General features: G+C 37.5%; 1 protein-coding gene across 1 annotated transcript in view; it reads right to left on the reverse strand.

Annotated features, from left to right (window-relative positions):
* Positions 1 to 3428: 3428 nt before the first annotated feature.
* Positions 3429 to 16033, reverse strand: part of LOC138698666 (zinc finger protein 468-like) — a 28372-nt gene continuing 15767 nt past the window's right edge. Inside the window, exons 3-4 of the mRNA XM_069824812.1 lie at positions 15317 to 15396; positions 3429 to 7810 (exon numbers count right to left, since the gene is read on the reverse strand). Of these exons, the coding sequence (XP_069680913.1) occupies positions 7135 to 7810; positions 15317 to 15396 (756 nt within the window). The 3' untranslated portion in view covers positions 3429 to 7134. The remainder of the gene's footprint in view (positions 7811 to 15316; positions 15397 to 16033) is intronic.

Consider the following 16033-nt stretch of genomic DNA (forward strand, 5'->3'; position numbering starts at 1 on the left):
TCGGCAGAAGGATAAGGGTGTCATTCTTGATCCCACAATCCGTTTCGAGATGCATGAGCAACAGCCACAAGAGGTGTGTCGTGAAAAACAAGTCATATATGAGCCTTGTTGTCAGCATCTCGGAGCACAATACCACATCACACATTGGACAGTTTTTGGGCTCATGTTCGGTGCCCGTGGCACGATCCCACGTGAAACTTTAAATCAACTTAAACAATTTAAAATTTCTGATGCAACGATTGATGCCATAGGATCTCACGTGTTAAAATCATCCTTAGCTATAATTAGTAATCATTTGTACCCAACAAACTTTTATTGTAAATGATTTCCTATGTTTTCATATCATTTATCTTAATGTTTTCTTTTTCCTTTCAAATTGTCACACAATTCGTTTTAATGATTATTCTTTATGAATTGATTAGTAGGCCGATCTATTCGAATCCCTATTTAGGGCGGCTTTATTATTATTATATTATTATTGGCTAGTAACCAAGGCCTTTCATTAGCAAAACTTCTTAAACATTACCAGAAGCCATCAGAGACTGGTTTTGATAGTACAACTTTCTGCCTCAGCTCGATGAATGCTGTGGAATGCAGCAGTAGTAGCTGTCTATGCTATTGCAAGTACTCGTGCCTGCCTGGTTTAACTGCCCACTCACTTAACGTTCTACTAGTTTATCATCCTTCAACATTCCCCTCTAAAAAATTTACTTTTCCTTCTGTGGGACAGTGTGAATGAAGTGAGACAAGTGCCCTTCAGGCTAGGAGCTCACATAAGGGTTAAGATGAGTACCGGTAACAAGAGTTCTTGCAAGGATGCTATGTTCTCATGTATGCCTACTTTTTAATGATATAATTGAATACCTCCCTCAAGGGAGGTTCAGTTCCTCCTTTCTCCTTCCATTCATTGATTCATTCATTCATTCATTCATTCATTCATTCATTCATTCATTCATTCATTCATTCATTCATTCATTCAGTCTTTGGTGTTTTGACTTGACTATGATACACATTTACGTTGTGCTGGATGGGCGGTATATCTCTATTAGATTTTGTAAAATCTTTTGTGATTTCCGAACTTGGCTCGTGCTGTCGGTGTGTAAGGTTCCAACTTCACTGCTCCAGCTTGAATAGCTTGGCCATTAATACTGATCTCAGTTTACCCACGTAAATGGTCACACAAGCTTTCAGTCAAGGATCGCGAATGCTTTTCCAACATAGAGGCACGAGATGATTACTCTACCTGTCATTATAATTCACTGTGTCCTCTCTCTCCATTTGCTTGTATCCTTCGGTTATCGTAGTCAATTTTCACATTTTGATTATTAGTTACACTTTTTTAAGATATTAGCTGAAGTTTTATTCTCTTCTTTTGCTGCCCAAATTCTCCTGAAGGGTATCGCTATGGGACCGATTTTAAAAGCATCCATGTCAGAAGTGTACATACGTTGTTAAAGGTCTAATCAACCCTTACCATATTGTGGTGCAGTTTGGTGACTTTCGTAATATATATAATATGCGTATTAACTGGTGAGAATGTTCCTTATGAAGTTAGCAGTAAAATGTTTATGGTTTTGTGTGTGTATTTTTTTCTCTCTCTCGGTGTAAACCTAACATTGTTTTTGGTTTTATAGAAGAGTCTGAAGAAGTTATAGTAGAAACAAAGAAGAATGTAATACCTGTGTATCATTTTTGATGATATAGATATTTCTGAGAATAATTTTTATGTGAAAGGACATCATTTGTAACACAAAATAAATACAGCCTTTCATTTAGATTTGTAAAAAAGAATATTTCTTCCATTTGTGAAATGTGGTTCAGTTGATATCCCTGTATGATAGTGTTCCCCAAACAGGGGGCGTGCCTGCATGGTGAAGCATAAGCGATTTTCTTGAGGGAAGCGAGTGACTTATAGAAACTTGTGAAGTATTGGTAAATAAGGAATTAATCATTTTAATGTGCTTAGTAACCTATAGTTAATGGTAGGCTAAGTTACTTTTTTGTTTGTGTAAAATTCACCATGTTGGAAAATCAAGAAGTAGAAGTATATTGTATATTTATTTTCCATTCTTGACTATCTGCTTTGTATGCTTCTACAAATAACAATTTTTTATGAGTTGCTGATAAAGGCAAACGGTATGAATGAGAGGGTGTTTAAGGTTAAGCCCGCACCCAGAGCTAAATTATTTATCTGTATGATATTATTATTATTATTGGGGATCATCAGTGCGGTTTTAGGCGTAATAGATCGACTATTGATCAGATTTTTTGTATTCGACAGATATTGGAGAAAAAATGGGAGTATAAGTTTACAGTACATCAGTTATTCATAGATTTCAAAAAGGCATATGACTCGGTTAAGAGAGAAGTTTTATATAATATTCTTATTGAATATGGTATTCCCAAGAAACTAGTTCGATTAATTAAAATGTGTCTCAGTGAAACGTACAGCAGAGTTCGTATATGTCAGTTTCTGTCAGATGCGTTTCCAATTCACTGCGGGCTAAAGCAAGGAGATGCACTATCACCTTTACTTTTTAACTTTGCTCTAGAATATGCCATTAGGAAAGTCCAGGATAACAGAGAGGGTTTGGAATTGAACGGGTTACATCAGCTGCTTGTCTATGCGGATGACGTGAATATGTTACGAGAAAACCCACAAACGATTAGGGAAAACGCGGAAATTCTAGTTGAAGCAAGTAAAGCGATAGGGTTGGAAGTAAATCCCAAAAAGACTAAGTATATGATTATGTCTCGTGACCAGAATATTGTACGAAATGGAAATATAAAAATTGGAGATTTATCCTTCGAAGAGGTGGAAAAATTCAAATATCTTGGAGCAACAGTAACAAATATAAATGATACTCGGGAAGAAATTAAACGCAGAATAAATATGGGAAATGCCTGTTATTATTTGGTTGAGAAGCTTTTGTCATCTAGTCTGCTGTCAAAAAATCTGAAAGTTAGACCTTATAAAACAGTTATATTACCGGTTGTTCTGTATGGTTGTGAAACTTGGACTCTCATTTTGAGAGAGGAACAGAGATTAAGGGTTTTTGAGAATAAGGTTCTTAGGAAAATATTTGGGGCTAAGAGGGATGAAGTTACAGGAGAATGGAGAAAGTTACACAATGCAGAGCTGCACGCATTGTATACTTCACCTGACAAATTAGGAGTAAAATCCAGACGTTTGAGATGGGCAGGGCATATAGCACGTATGGGCAAATCCAGAAATGCATATAGAGTGTTAGTTGGGAGGCCGGAGGGAAAAAGACCTTTGGGGAGGCCGAGACGTAGATGGGAAAATAATATTAAAATGGATTTGAGGGAGGTAGGATATGATGATAGAGACTGGATTAATCTTGCTCAGGATAGGGACCAATGGCGGGGTTATGTGAGGGCGGCAATGAACCTCCGGGTTCCTTAAAAGCCAGTAAGTAAGTATGATATTATTAATTATTTTATTCTACAAAATTATGTTATGATTATTAGTTATTAATAATGGAGAAAAATTCGCTCCGACATTGGAGATCGAACCCAAGAACTTAGCTCTAGGTACTGAGTGCCCTACCACTGAGCTACGCTGAGGCTCCATCGAATAACTCGGCGATAAAGAAAGTAAAGATACAAGTTAAGTGATTTTCATCACATATATAACACTTAAATAAAGCTTATGATTACTTAAATATTATATTCTTGTACAAAAATTATTTACGAAACATGAATTTATTGGAGGAGGTATATTATGACAGGTTACATGATTTACATAAAAGAAATTGACGTTGGAAATTAGTTTTCTGACATACACAACAACACAATAGTCAAATTCTTGCCACACTCTCGCCAACATATGTGTTTATGCAGTCACAGCAATGATCCGATGTTTTACTTCTTCATAGTCATGGAGTAGAGATGGCACATAAACTGCATCCTTCACATACTCGTACCTCAAAGAATGAAGTCACTCGGTGTAAAGTCTGGTGACCTGGCAGGGCAAGGGCCTGCGGTCTTAGCATGTCCAGTCCAACGATGTGGTAGATGGTCAATTCGAAAGTGTTCACGAAACAAGTTTTGTGGCATTGTTATTGAATTTGTTTTCGTAAACTGCAGAACACAAAAGTTGTGTGTTGTGGAGTTGCCATTTCTCAGTACTTGTAATGTCTTCCATGGAACAGAAATAATACGTTTTCCGAAACTTAGAATTTGAAACTTTTACCATAAAATAACGTGTTAATTTGTCATTAATACTGAATAATCATATGAAACATAGTGTATACACAATGATTTAATTAAATAAGAAATAAGGAATGCTCTTACAAAACATTTTGAGATGGGGAACTTCAGGTCTGTGAAGTCAGATTATGGTGCTTAAACATATCTATCACTATTGCTTACTGTTTCTATGTAGGCTAGTAAATTCTGTGAATATGTGACACGTGAAGTCCCGACACGAATTCAGGATTTCAGCTAGGCCTATATTTTATACAGTACGAAATATTTTTGTTGAAGTTAGAAAATTCGGTGAATTTTTATTACTGTACTACCAGTATAGGAAATTAAAAACAAACACTGAAAATACCTTAGTTTTGTAGTGTGGAGTAGTAGAAATCGATGTAATCACTGGGAGAGCTGTGGTGCCACCCAACCCGCCCTAAATAGGTTCCTTACTTATATAGGAAAATCGTCGTACTTGAAGGAAGAAGGCGGCCATATTCCGTCGTTGTGACGTTATTTGAGGTGGAGTGGGAGAATGATTGCAGTGTCGCCAACTGTGGTAACCATTCATATTATCTTACACACCTAACAAAACCTAATCTAACCTAACCTAACGTGCTACACACCTATTGTAACATTCCTAACGTTTAGCACACTTGTTGTAACATTCCTCACAGTTTCATTTCGTTTGCCGATATTGGCATCTCTGCTACGCCTCTGCTGGAACTCAAGAGTCATCTAGTGGAAGTGAAGTGAAACTGCTAGTCTGTTAATAACGTTTCCGACGTTGTTTCTGTGTTATCTGCAAGAATTATTGTGTCATTGTAGTGATAATTGCATTTATATTGTACAATAAAAATTGAAATTTGAAATGTGTCCTGGCTGAGATAAAAGTGTTCTAAATTGATTTCCAGCGCCACAATCCCAGTGATAAACGTGTGAATATTCGTTAGGAGTCCGTTGGAAGTGGCAGTTGAGTAATAAAAAGTGACCGAAAATTCTTTAGGTTACCAATTCTCTTATAACGTATAAAATTTAAACTTTTTCGAATGTCTGCATACAAGGATCAACTTTCTTATGTAGCGGCAATATGTGGCTATTCATTTATGTAATTTATAAAACCGGGGTTCGAATCCCGGGGTGTCAAACTGGAATTTGTGGTTGACACAAAAATGGCGCTTGGTAGTAGGTTTTCGCGATGTAACTCCCGTTTCACCCACTTGCATTTCACATTGTTCCAGAAATAATCAAGCGGTAATATGTAATTTGCCTCTCACTGAGAGAATTCCCTTGGCAATAAAAAGAACTACAACTTCGGCACGTCTCTATTACATGAAGACTCTTGGGTGAATGACGTAGGTCAAGTACTCGCCATTGAATAAGGATAGTAGTGAAATAGGAACTTCTATAACATTATAATTAAGGTATACTGAATCTTCGATCACTCTGCGCACTACTACACTATACAGTGCAATGCGACTTAGAAATATTATTGATTTTTCTTGGTGTGATATTTCAAATTTTTTAACTGTAATTCTCTCAATGTTTCATTATTTGTATTGCAATTAAAATATCCCCATTAAAGAAGCACATTATGTTGGTATTATGATTTAACTCATCTTGATATATTTCTTTAATGCGCTGACAATTGCTGGGCAAACGTCTGGGATTATTTCTCCGATCTGTTTTGAAATTCACAAAAGGTATTGAAGGCTTGTAAACGAATCCCCTGTCACCAAGAATCGTAAAGTCAGTGCCAACCTGGAATATTGACATATACAATAAACCAAAAATAGTGTTTTACATGCTTTGTTAATTACACAATAACATTCTTCAAAGGATGAATTGAGTTTAGTACAATGAATAGGCCTACTGTCCTATCTTGACTTCAGATTGGTTCTCGCACGTTGGTGGCTGATTTTTTTTTAGTTTGGCCCAATTTTTATCAACAATTCTCCAGAATTGGTGGAAATCAGCCGAGTAGCTCTAAGGTTTTTATACTGACCGCTTATTTCTTGAAAGTTTATAGCACTTAACAAATTACTACCTAGTCGCTTCTTGTACAGTCCGTAGGTGTACGTTTCTTTCTGTTGAAAATGCATCCTATTACTACCAAAGCGCCAATAGCAGTTAGCAAAGCTTCTTCATTTTCCACGGCCATGCATCGTGCTAAATAGAATGGAACTAGAAAGGTGTTCGAGGCTTGCGCGCCGCTCAGATGGTTCGTATCGTGCGCACCGCTTCTTCGAGAGTGCACAATTTCCTCCGCGCATTACATGTATTCACAATGAAAATTAAACATAACGTAAGCGTTTAACTTAAGAATATAAACGTTACGGTAAAATCAAGAAGTCATACTATCTATCGTTCACGATGGGAGCCGCAAAATACTTGGTAACCATGGAAACATAACAACAACGCCATTTCCTCATATTCTGTCGTATACTTCAGCGCTCCACGATTGTGTTCTGTTTGCAAATCACGTAAGCATAACCATGAAAGTTTGGAGTTTGCAAACTTTCATGTTAACGTTTTACAGTAATGTTTATGTCAATGCTTATGTGAATCATTGTGAATGACCCCATTTGGTAGCCTGGGTGCAAACTTCTGTGTTTATGTTACAGTTATGTTTAATTTTCATTGTGAATGGGCCTTTAGAGAGATCGGAGTCTGTGCTGTAGCTTGGTGGACCCTGCACAGACAGCAGGATTAAGACGACTGCGTAATACAATTTTCATAAAATTATCAAATGTTTATTTGCCTCCACATCGTTCTTCTGTGGAAAAATCTGGATTCAGTATAGAGTGGTGTACACAATTTTGAGGTTACTTTGAATGACTGAAGTACGTTTCTTACTGTGTAATACTGGTATGTATTGTGATCGAAGATTCACCTAAGGAATTTATTGAAAAGAAAAAGTCATTGTACTTCCCTATTCAAATGCTCTTTGAACTGCTGCCGTAAGTGAGTGCGAGAATGTCTTTGTAAGTTTTGTTTCTGAGAAAACTTTTTACTGCATACGTCACAATTGAATTGTTTCTCTCCGGTGTGTGTTAATTGATGCGAGGCCAAGTGTCCACTGCGGGCGAAAGCACGATCGCAGACACTACATTTATACGGTTTTTCTCCTGTATGTATGCGGTAATGAAGTTTGAGAACAGCCTTTAATAAAAACCTCTTATTGCAAACATCACACGTGAAATTCTTTTCTCCCGTATGAATGCGGCGATGTACGGCGAGATTTCCGGTTTTGGAAAAACGTTTATCACACAAATCGCATGCGTACGGTTTTACTCCCGTATGACTACGGTAATGTTCTCTGAGAACGTCATTCTTGGTGAAAGTCTTGTTACATACGTCACAAGTGTATGGCTTTATTCCCGAATGCGTGTGGGTGTGCTTCACAAGGTCTCCGATTCTCAAATACGTTTTCCCGCATAGACACAAGTAGCGCTTCTGTCCCTTCTCTGTTATTATGTACTTGTAGCATTTCACGCCAGACTTTAGACTCCCTCTGTATTCGTTGAGGGGTTGTCTAGTGCAGGTGCTAAATAAGTCTGAACTGCCGCCAGGCGGAGAATCTTTCAAACCTCTGCTGCAAAGAGAAATGGAAACGTAATATTACGTACACTAGTAATAAATATCTTTTAAAAGGCTTTAAGTTAATTTTAAACTAATGTCCTTCAAAGCGTACGGGCTATTCCATATGAAATCGATCAGTAAAAAACCTCGCATTTTTTTATACTCTAATTTTTTCCCTATTTATACAAGGTGCTGAGGGAAGTGCATTTTCAAAAAATATACTATCTAAAGTCAAACGGTTTTCGTATTATTGAGCGACAAATTTAGCGTATTTTATAAAAACAAGCCTCTTTCAGCGCTCAGAACTCTGGAACCATTTACTCCAGAACATTGAACGAGAGCTCATTTTGAAGCTGACATTTGATAGGTTATGTTAACAAATAATCCTTATTTTTATTGTACACAAAGAGACAGATAATCTGATTTTACTTACTTTTAGGCTTTTTGCCAATTTGTAAAAACGTAAAAAATATTGAGAAAAAACCTTGCATTATTAAGACGGATTTGGCATTGTTTGCTTAGTGGTACGGCAATAAGTTTCGAGGGTATTAAATAGATTATTTTCACACGCCTATACTTGAACGGCGCAGTACAGCATGCATTGGCCGAGAGCTGAAGATAAGCGAGCGTTGGGCGTCATTTTACTCCTGTGTTTATGAAAACCTGTGATAAAGCTAGCCCAGCTATGCGCTACTAGACGACACATCACGTGTTTATGTCTCCTGGTCTTGCTTGTCTCGACTAGCTCCCGCCTCACAGTCAGCTGGTTAGTTCACGCGTGTACTATTTATTTTCTTTATTTGATATTTTCAATACTCTCTTATCAACGTGCCATCAGTAAAAAATATGTGTTTATTTGTACTTTCAATGCGGAATCTAACTATATATTTTTTAAATATTTTTTCCTTGGCAAAGGCGTCTTAATGAGGAAAAATCTAAATTTCTCCATTTCCATAAAAAGTAAGAAAATATGTTTATATGTGAATATAAACTTTTAATTTTTCAGCATCAAAATAAACCATGATTTTGATCATTGGGTGAAAGGGTTTCGGAGCTACAACAGTTTAAATTTGCAAATTTTATGAAAATACGATAAATTTAAATATTTTTAATTTAAACACTATGAAGTTCTGATGCCTCAAACTTTGCACAAAGCATTGTATCACAGTTCTCTACGTACAAAAGAAGTTTCATTGTATTTAGAAATTGTAAGGGCAATTTTCTCTATATTTCGGTCGATTTGAGATGGAATAGCTCGTATGCAGTGAGTCTGTGAGTTGTACGGAAGCAGAGGGCCTTGTTTCCGCTGCCATTCCCAGAACAAAGTCAGTGTGAACAAGGGTTGAGTTCCTAATTGTTGTGATGTGCAAAGAAGCTAATTCTTTGGAATATAAAAACTTTGTAAATAATATATATACACAGGGCGTTTCTGAGGTGGTGTTACAAATTTTCAGGGATGATGGCGAAGGGCACATGTATCAATTTGAGATAAGGAACCCTGGTCCGGAAATGACTGAGTCGAAAGTTACAAGCAAAAATAGTTGTGTGGAAATGGAATAATTTTATTCCTCTGTACACCTTATTTATGTGTATTTATCTGTACATCTTACACATACTGTATTCATCTAACGTTGTTTACGTTGTCTACTTACAGTATTCCATTCAGTGCGCTGTCTGAGGGGTGGGGACAGGAAACTACATTAAAGCAATGCAGATAGCGTAATGTGTAACGGACATGGTCGGTCCTGATATGCACGTCTGTAGACAGCAATGTATGTGTACAAGTTGCAGTGTCCAGTCGATCAGTCCTAGTGAAATGGAGGAGTACACGAAAGCGGAATAATCAGACCTGATTTTCGAATACGGATGAGCCAACGGGAACAGTAGACAAGGTCACAGATTGTAATGGAACAAGTACCCACGTAGGAGACATCCGGCCCATACTGTTCCAAAGGTTAAGGGAAGTAGGGCACGTGGTGCCAAATTACAATTCCATTTTCACACAGCTATTTTTGCTTATAACTTTCGACTCAGTCATTTCCGGACCATGGTTCCTTATCTCAAATTGATACATGTGTCCTTCGCCATCATCCCTGAAAGTTTGTAACACTACCTCGGAGACACCCTGTATATATAGGGAAAAAGACCTTTAGGGAGATGTAGATGGGAGGATAATATTAAAATGGATTTGAGGGAGGTGGGATATGATGGTAGGGACTGGATTAATCTTGCTCAGGATAGGGACCGATGGCGGGCATGTGAGGGGTGGCAATGAATCTCCGGTTCTATAAAAGCCATAAGTAAGTAAAATTGTTTGTATAAATGCTGTTTAACATTCAAAGAAAATATATGGACCAATCCGCTGCCTGGAGCATGTCTGTCTCGTGTAATTCACAAGACTGTGTATGTAGTCACGAATTCTTGTTTACAAAGTTTGTCGAAGTGTGGGACTTGAAGTAAGACGAAATAAGCCTACAGCAATTTTGTTTGTATTAATATGGATAGGCCACGAACAGACTGATGGACTGATACTCTTTCTGTTACTAACGAAAACGTGCTGGACTTGCAGAATCCATGTTCACAGCACTTCTCAAAATGGGAAATAACTGGATAGGTTACATGTACAGTACAGACTGCATGGGCGCGGAGTTATGGGGGAAGGGACTGCCCCCCCCCCCAAATTTATCTGAACTCTTTTTTTCCTACTAACGTTAGAAAATATTGAATTCAAGAGATTTTTCTTGCTTTTGTTTGATTAATTTTTTGTGCTTGAAGAAATAAATCACCTTTACTTTTTAACTTCGCTCTAGAATATGCCATTAGGAAAGTTCAGGATAATAGACAGGGCTTGGAGTTGAATGGGTTACATCAGCTTCTTGTCTATGCGGATGACGTGAATATGCTAGGAGAAAGTCCACAAACGATTAGGGAAAACACGGAAATTCTAGTTGAAGCAAGTAAAGCGATAGGGTTGGAAGTAAATCCCGAAAAGACGAAGTATATGATTATGTCTCGTGACCAGAATATTGTACGAAATGGAACTATAAAAATTGGAGATTTATCTTCCGAAGAGGTGGAGAAATTCAAATATCTTGGAGCAACAGTAACAAATATAAATGACACTCGGGAGGAAATTAAACACAGAATAAATATGGGAAATGCCTGTTATTATTCGGTTGAGAGGCTTTTGTCATATAGTCTTCTGTCAAAAAATCTGAAAGTTAGAATTTATAAAACAGTTATATTACCAGTTATTCTTTATGGTTGTGAGGCTTGGACTCTCACTTTGAGAGAGGAACAGAGATTAAGGGTGTTTGAGAATAAGGTTCTTAGGAAAATATTTGGGGCTAAGAGGGATGAAGTTACAGGAGAATGGAGAAAGTTACACAACGCAGAGCTGCACGCATTGTATACTTCACCTGACATAATTAGGAACATAAAATCCAGACGTTTGAGATGGGCAGGACATGTAGCACGTATGGGCGAATCCAGAAATGCATATAGAGTGTTAGTTGGGAGACCGGAGGGAAAAAGACCTTTGGGGAGGCCGAGACGTAGATGGGACGATAATATTAAAATGGATTTGAGAGAGGTGGGATATGATGGTAGAGACTGGATTAATCTTGCTCAGGATAGGGACCAATGGCGGGCTTATGTGAGGGCGGCAATGAACCTCCGGGTTCCTTAAAAGCCAGTAAGTAAGTAAGCTTGAAGAAATAATGTCTTCAGATCATGTGTCTGGACTATAATATTTATTTTAAATTTCTGAATGTATAAAAATTTCTATACGTCATTTGAGGAATGAAAGCACTGTAATGTTTATTTTGTAACAGCCTGTACTCACGTCTTAGAAGTCTGGAGGTGTTCAGGCCGCTACTTGGAGAAATATGAATAACATACTGCACAACAATGCAGAAAAAAGAAAAGTGATCCCGATATAAAGTGTAAACTTATGATATCTAGCTCTTTGAAATAAACAGATAAATTAAATGTAAAATGACCTATATATTTTGTTACAATTTTACTTTGAATTTATTGTTGTGAATATGTTATAAAAATACCGATCGGTGACAACATTCTAGTCCACACCTGTGGAGTAACGGTCAGCGTGTCTGGCCGCGAAACCAGGTGGCCCGGGTTCGATTCCCTGTCGGAGCAAGTTACCTGGTTGAGGTTTTTCCGGGGTTTTCCCTCAACCCAATATGAGCAAATGCTGGGTAACTTTCGGTGCTGGCCCCGGACTCATTTCACCGGCATTATCACCTTCATCACATTCAGACGCTAAATAACCTGAGGTGTTGATAAAGTGTCGTAAAACAACCTACTAAAAAAACATTGTATATGGATGTAACACTGTAAGAAACATGCCCTCCGAAAAATCTTTATTAAATTATTATATTCCGAAATACTGTACCAAAGTGAAGCTATAACAGGAGAGAGAGGTAAATTATGTCTCCCATAACCTCGTTATATCGGGATTCTATGGTTTTTCTTTGTCGCCCCCCCACCCTAAGGAAACGGTTCTTTCTCCGCCTACTCGTTTTCATATACATGTGAAATTTTGTTAATACTCATAATGACTTCGGGAATGTGTTCTATGTGATAGCATAACTTTCGAAACACACACTGTATTTAATCTGTATTTTTAATAACATATCGATAATATAACTCTAGTTTTTTCATAAGTTTTAATATTTCAAAAATAACAGATTCTGTGTGTGACAAGGATTCATGACGTCTAAAATAGACGCTCATTTACCGGAACGGATTCGTTCTGCGCGTTCGGATTTTTATTCTGTGCATTACTTTAAATGGAGCATCGCCCACTTGGCCATATTGCCTCTGTCCGCATGACTAGATTTCGTCCAGAATTCTGGCCAGAGAATTCTAAACGTATTTCCAAATACCGGACAGCTGTATACTAGCAGCATTGGCGTGAGTGCGAAATATCGCGGACCTGACATCTAGCGGAGAGGGATGGAATTACGTCCACATATACAAATATTAACATAGCGGGATTCGGACTATTGTTTAAAACGTGAGTTACTAATGTGGAATTATATATGAAACACTTAAGAAATGTTGAATAATATTTAATGTAAAATTATTATCTTATATTAAAGCTGCATATTATGAGAAATATTGCATACTTCATATTACTTTCCGTAATTAATTGTTACATATTTTTTGTTTGGTTTACCGAGACAAAATCAATCTGATATTAGGAATGAATTTACAATAACGCTTTATATACGCATAGCTGACAACTGTAAAGATAAAATTGATAGTAATCTGATGCTTGTAATAATTAGTAAAGGCATGTGGACAACAATAAAACTTAATTTGACAAAATCCAATACATTTTAACTTTTATTCATTTATTAGTTCTAAATAAAAAAAAAATAATTTGTATTTTTCTATCAACACAAAGACGAAGGAATTAAGCTTACTAAAGAATGTTGTTGACTCACATTTTATGAACTGTCGGAAATCGAAAGTACGATTTGGAGCAATTTGTAATGCTGCAATTGTCGCAATTATAAACAGCACACATACACCCTGACATTTTAGCACAGCACTAATTAATAAAACTATTAACTAGCCCAGCAACAATATACATTGCAGTTGATTACAGCTTGTTTCGCGAGTATCTCCACACCAGCAGGTAGGTAGCAGCACCAGCGTCGTTCGCACGCAAAACTGCTAGCTGTCCGGTATTATTATAGTAAAGTATTTGATATTTCCGTACGGGCCAAGATCGAAATAAAGAATATCATGTAAATTATATCGATTGCAAGGCCTTCAATCGCAGTAATATTGAAGGTACAAATTAAAATGGATGACGCGAAGCTTATTTTGTTAGTCCAACAGTATGAAGAGCTTTACAATTTATAAAATTACAATTATAGCAATGTAATATGGAAAATGAAAGTATGGCATGAGATTGGGGAAATATTGAATCAACCAAATATGTTCTTCAGAGTTTGTTACAGAGCTATTCATTTTATTTGCAGGTTCAGTTCAGAACACTACAATGAAACTATGCAATCTAGCGGTAAATTACAACACTATTTGATTAATAATTTGGAAATACGGACAAGTGAGCGATGCTATAATACAGTGGCGGTTCCTCGGGGGAGGGAAGGGGAGGAACGTGCTCCTCACATTTTCTTCTTTTGAAAGTAAATACCAAATAAAATATGTGCCTTGAAATTCGAGGAAGATTCGATAATTTTTAAGTTCACAGCTATAAGAAAACCTCGGTTGATCGAGTTTTAAACGACGCGCGCTCATGTGCTGTAGAAAACTGTGAGAAAGATGCGAGATTGTCTGTGTGGAGGAAAGGCACTCCATTCCTCCTCTACTGCAGTCAACACACATAGACAACAGCGCACTAGCGGCCAGAGAAAGAAGCAGAGTTTTAAAGCAAGTAAATGAACGGAGTGGGAGGAGATCCTCCTCTGAATCAGCGCATGGGCGGGAAATAGAAACCGCCTGGTCGTGCAGCAAGCTCGCTACCGCTGCCATCTAACGATGTTGCATTCAACCAGACTACAACACATCTAGGAGGAGACACAACAAAAACAGTTTTAACGCAACGCTATGAAAGACACCATGTAAACTTTTTTTAATTATAAATCAAAAATATTATTCATTGCACTTTATATAGGCTACTATTCATGGTTTGAAACTTTCGTGGATATTTGAAAGTTAAAGTCGGGTTTATGTAAAACAAAGAGGAAATAGTTGTACGTAGTTGTCCCCTGAAATTTACTTCTATTCATTGTTCACTAGACAGGGCAACAGCCAAGATGTCAATTTTGTACAAATATATTTGAAACTGAAAGTAGGTACTCCAAACTACATCATTTTTAACATAAAAAATTAATCGGCCACCGGCAACTTTGAACAATAATGGTAGAATGACTTTACAAGAACTGACATTCTTCAAAAGCATGTGATACTGAACTTGTAAAATGTACATGTGGCAACACAGACCACGTGGGTGGGTGCAGTGTTCTCTCTTTCCTCAGATCATTTCCCATTCCCATATCCATTTCCGTAAAACGGTTCCGGTTACGAGTTAGTAGCTAGTCTCTTCCAACACGTGTGATGCTGTAGTGTGCTCGAAAAATGCTACGAGGTTGTGAATTTCCTTGTAATTGTTAATTTGCGCAATTATTCAACAATGAATGGAAGTGAAAACATAATATATTTTGGGCAATTTAGGAACTCAGTTTACAAGAACAGATTATTGCTATACAGAAGGGAAGGCCAACCCCAACACTACCTGGTCTTACATGTATGCATGTAGGCTAATTTGTAGCATGTTTCATTCAAGAAGGTGTCATTTCGTGCTGTTAACTTCTTTCCTCCTCTTAAGAAATATGCAGGAGCCGCCACTGCTATAATAAAAATTCGAACGTAACGAACGAATTTTTTCCGTTAAGTGAGCGCCTAGCTTAAGATTAGAGCTTCACACTCTGAAGCGCCTAATTAACAAATGGCAGACACTTACTCCTCGGAAGCAATGCCCTGGCGCCTGATGGCTGCTTGAAGCTTGCGCTGCTCACTTATCGACTCTTCCCATGATCCCTCCTAGAAATAACAAAAAAACAGCGCACTACACAAGCAAAACAAACGACTAGAGAACCCTACTTGTGTAACTCAGTCGTGTGAAGCTTCCGCATAAGGGGAAACAAGGTTCGATTCCTGTGAGCGTGAGTGATTTTGTAGTGCATTAAGGCGATAACTTTCCAAGAGCCAGGTAATGCGGGAACGGAATTTCGTTTCCACGCAGAAACATCTCTTAAGATTCATTCACAATGAAAATTAAACATAACGTAAGCGTTAACTTAACGTTACGTTAAAATCAAGAAGTCATACCATCATTCACGATGGGAACATAAACACAACAGCAAACATACTTGGTAACCATGGAAACATAACAACGACGCCATTTCCTCATATTCTGTCGTATACTTCAGGGCTCCACGATTGTGTTCTGTTTGCAAATCACGTAAGCATAAGCATGAAAGTTTGGAGTTTGCAAACTTTCATGTTAACGTCTTACGGTAATGTTTATGTCAATGCTTATGTGAATCATTGTGAATGATCCCATTTGGTAGCCTGGGCGCAAACTTCTGTGTTTATGTTACGGTTATGTTTAATTTTCATTGTGAATGGATGGCATCTGAGTTCAGCAACGATATGGGTGAAAAATTGATAAATTTGG

This window comes from Periplaneta americana, chromosome 4 (genome assembly GCF_040183065.1).
Source record: "Periplaneta americana isolate PAMFEO1 chromosome 4, P.americana_PAMFEO1_priV1, whole genome shotgun sequence".
NCBI lineage: Eukaryota > Metazoa > Arthropoda > Insecta > Blattodea > Blattidae > Periplaneta > Periplaneta americana.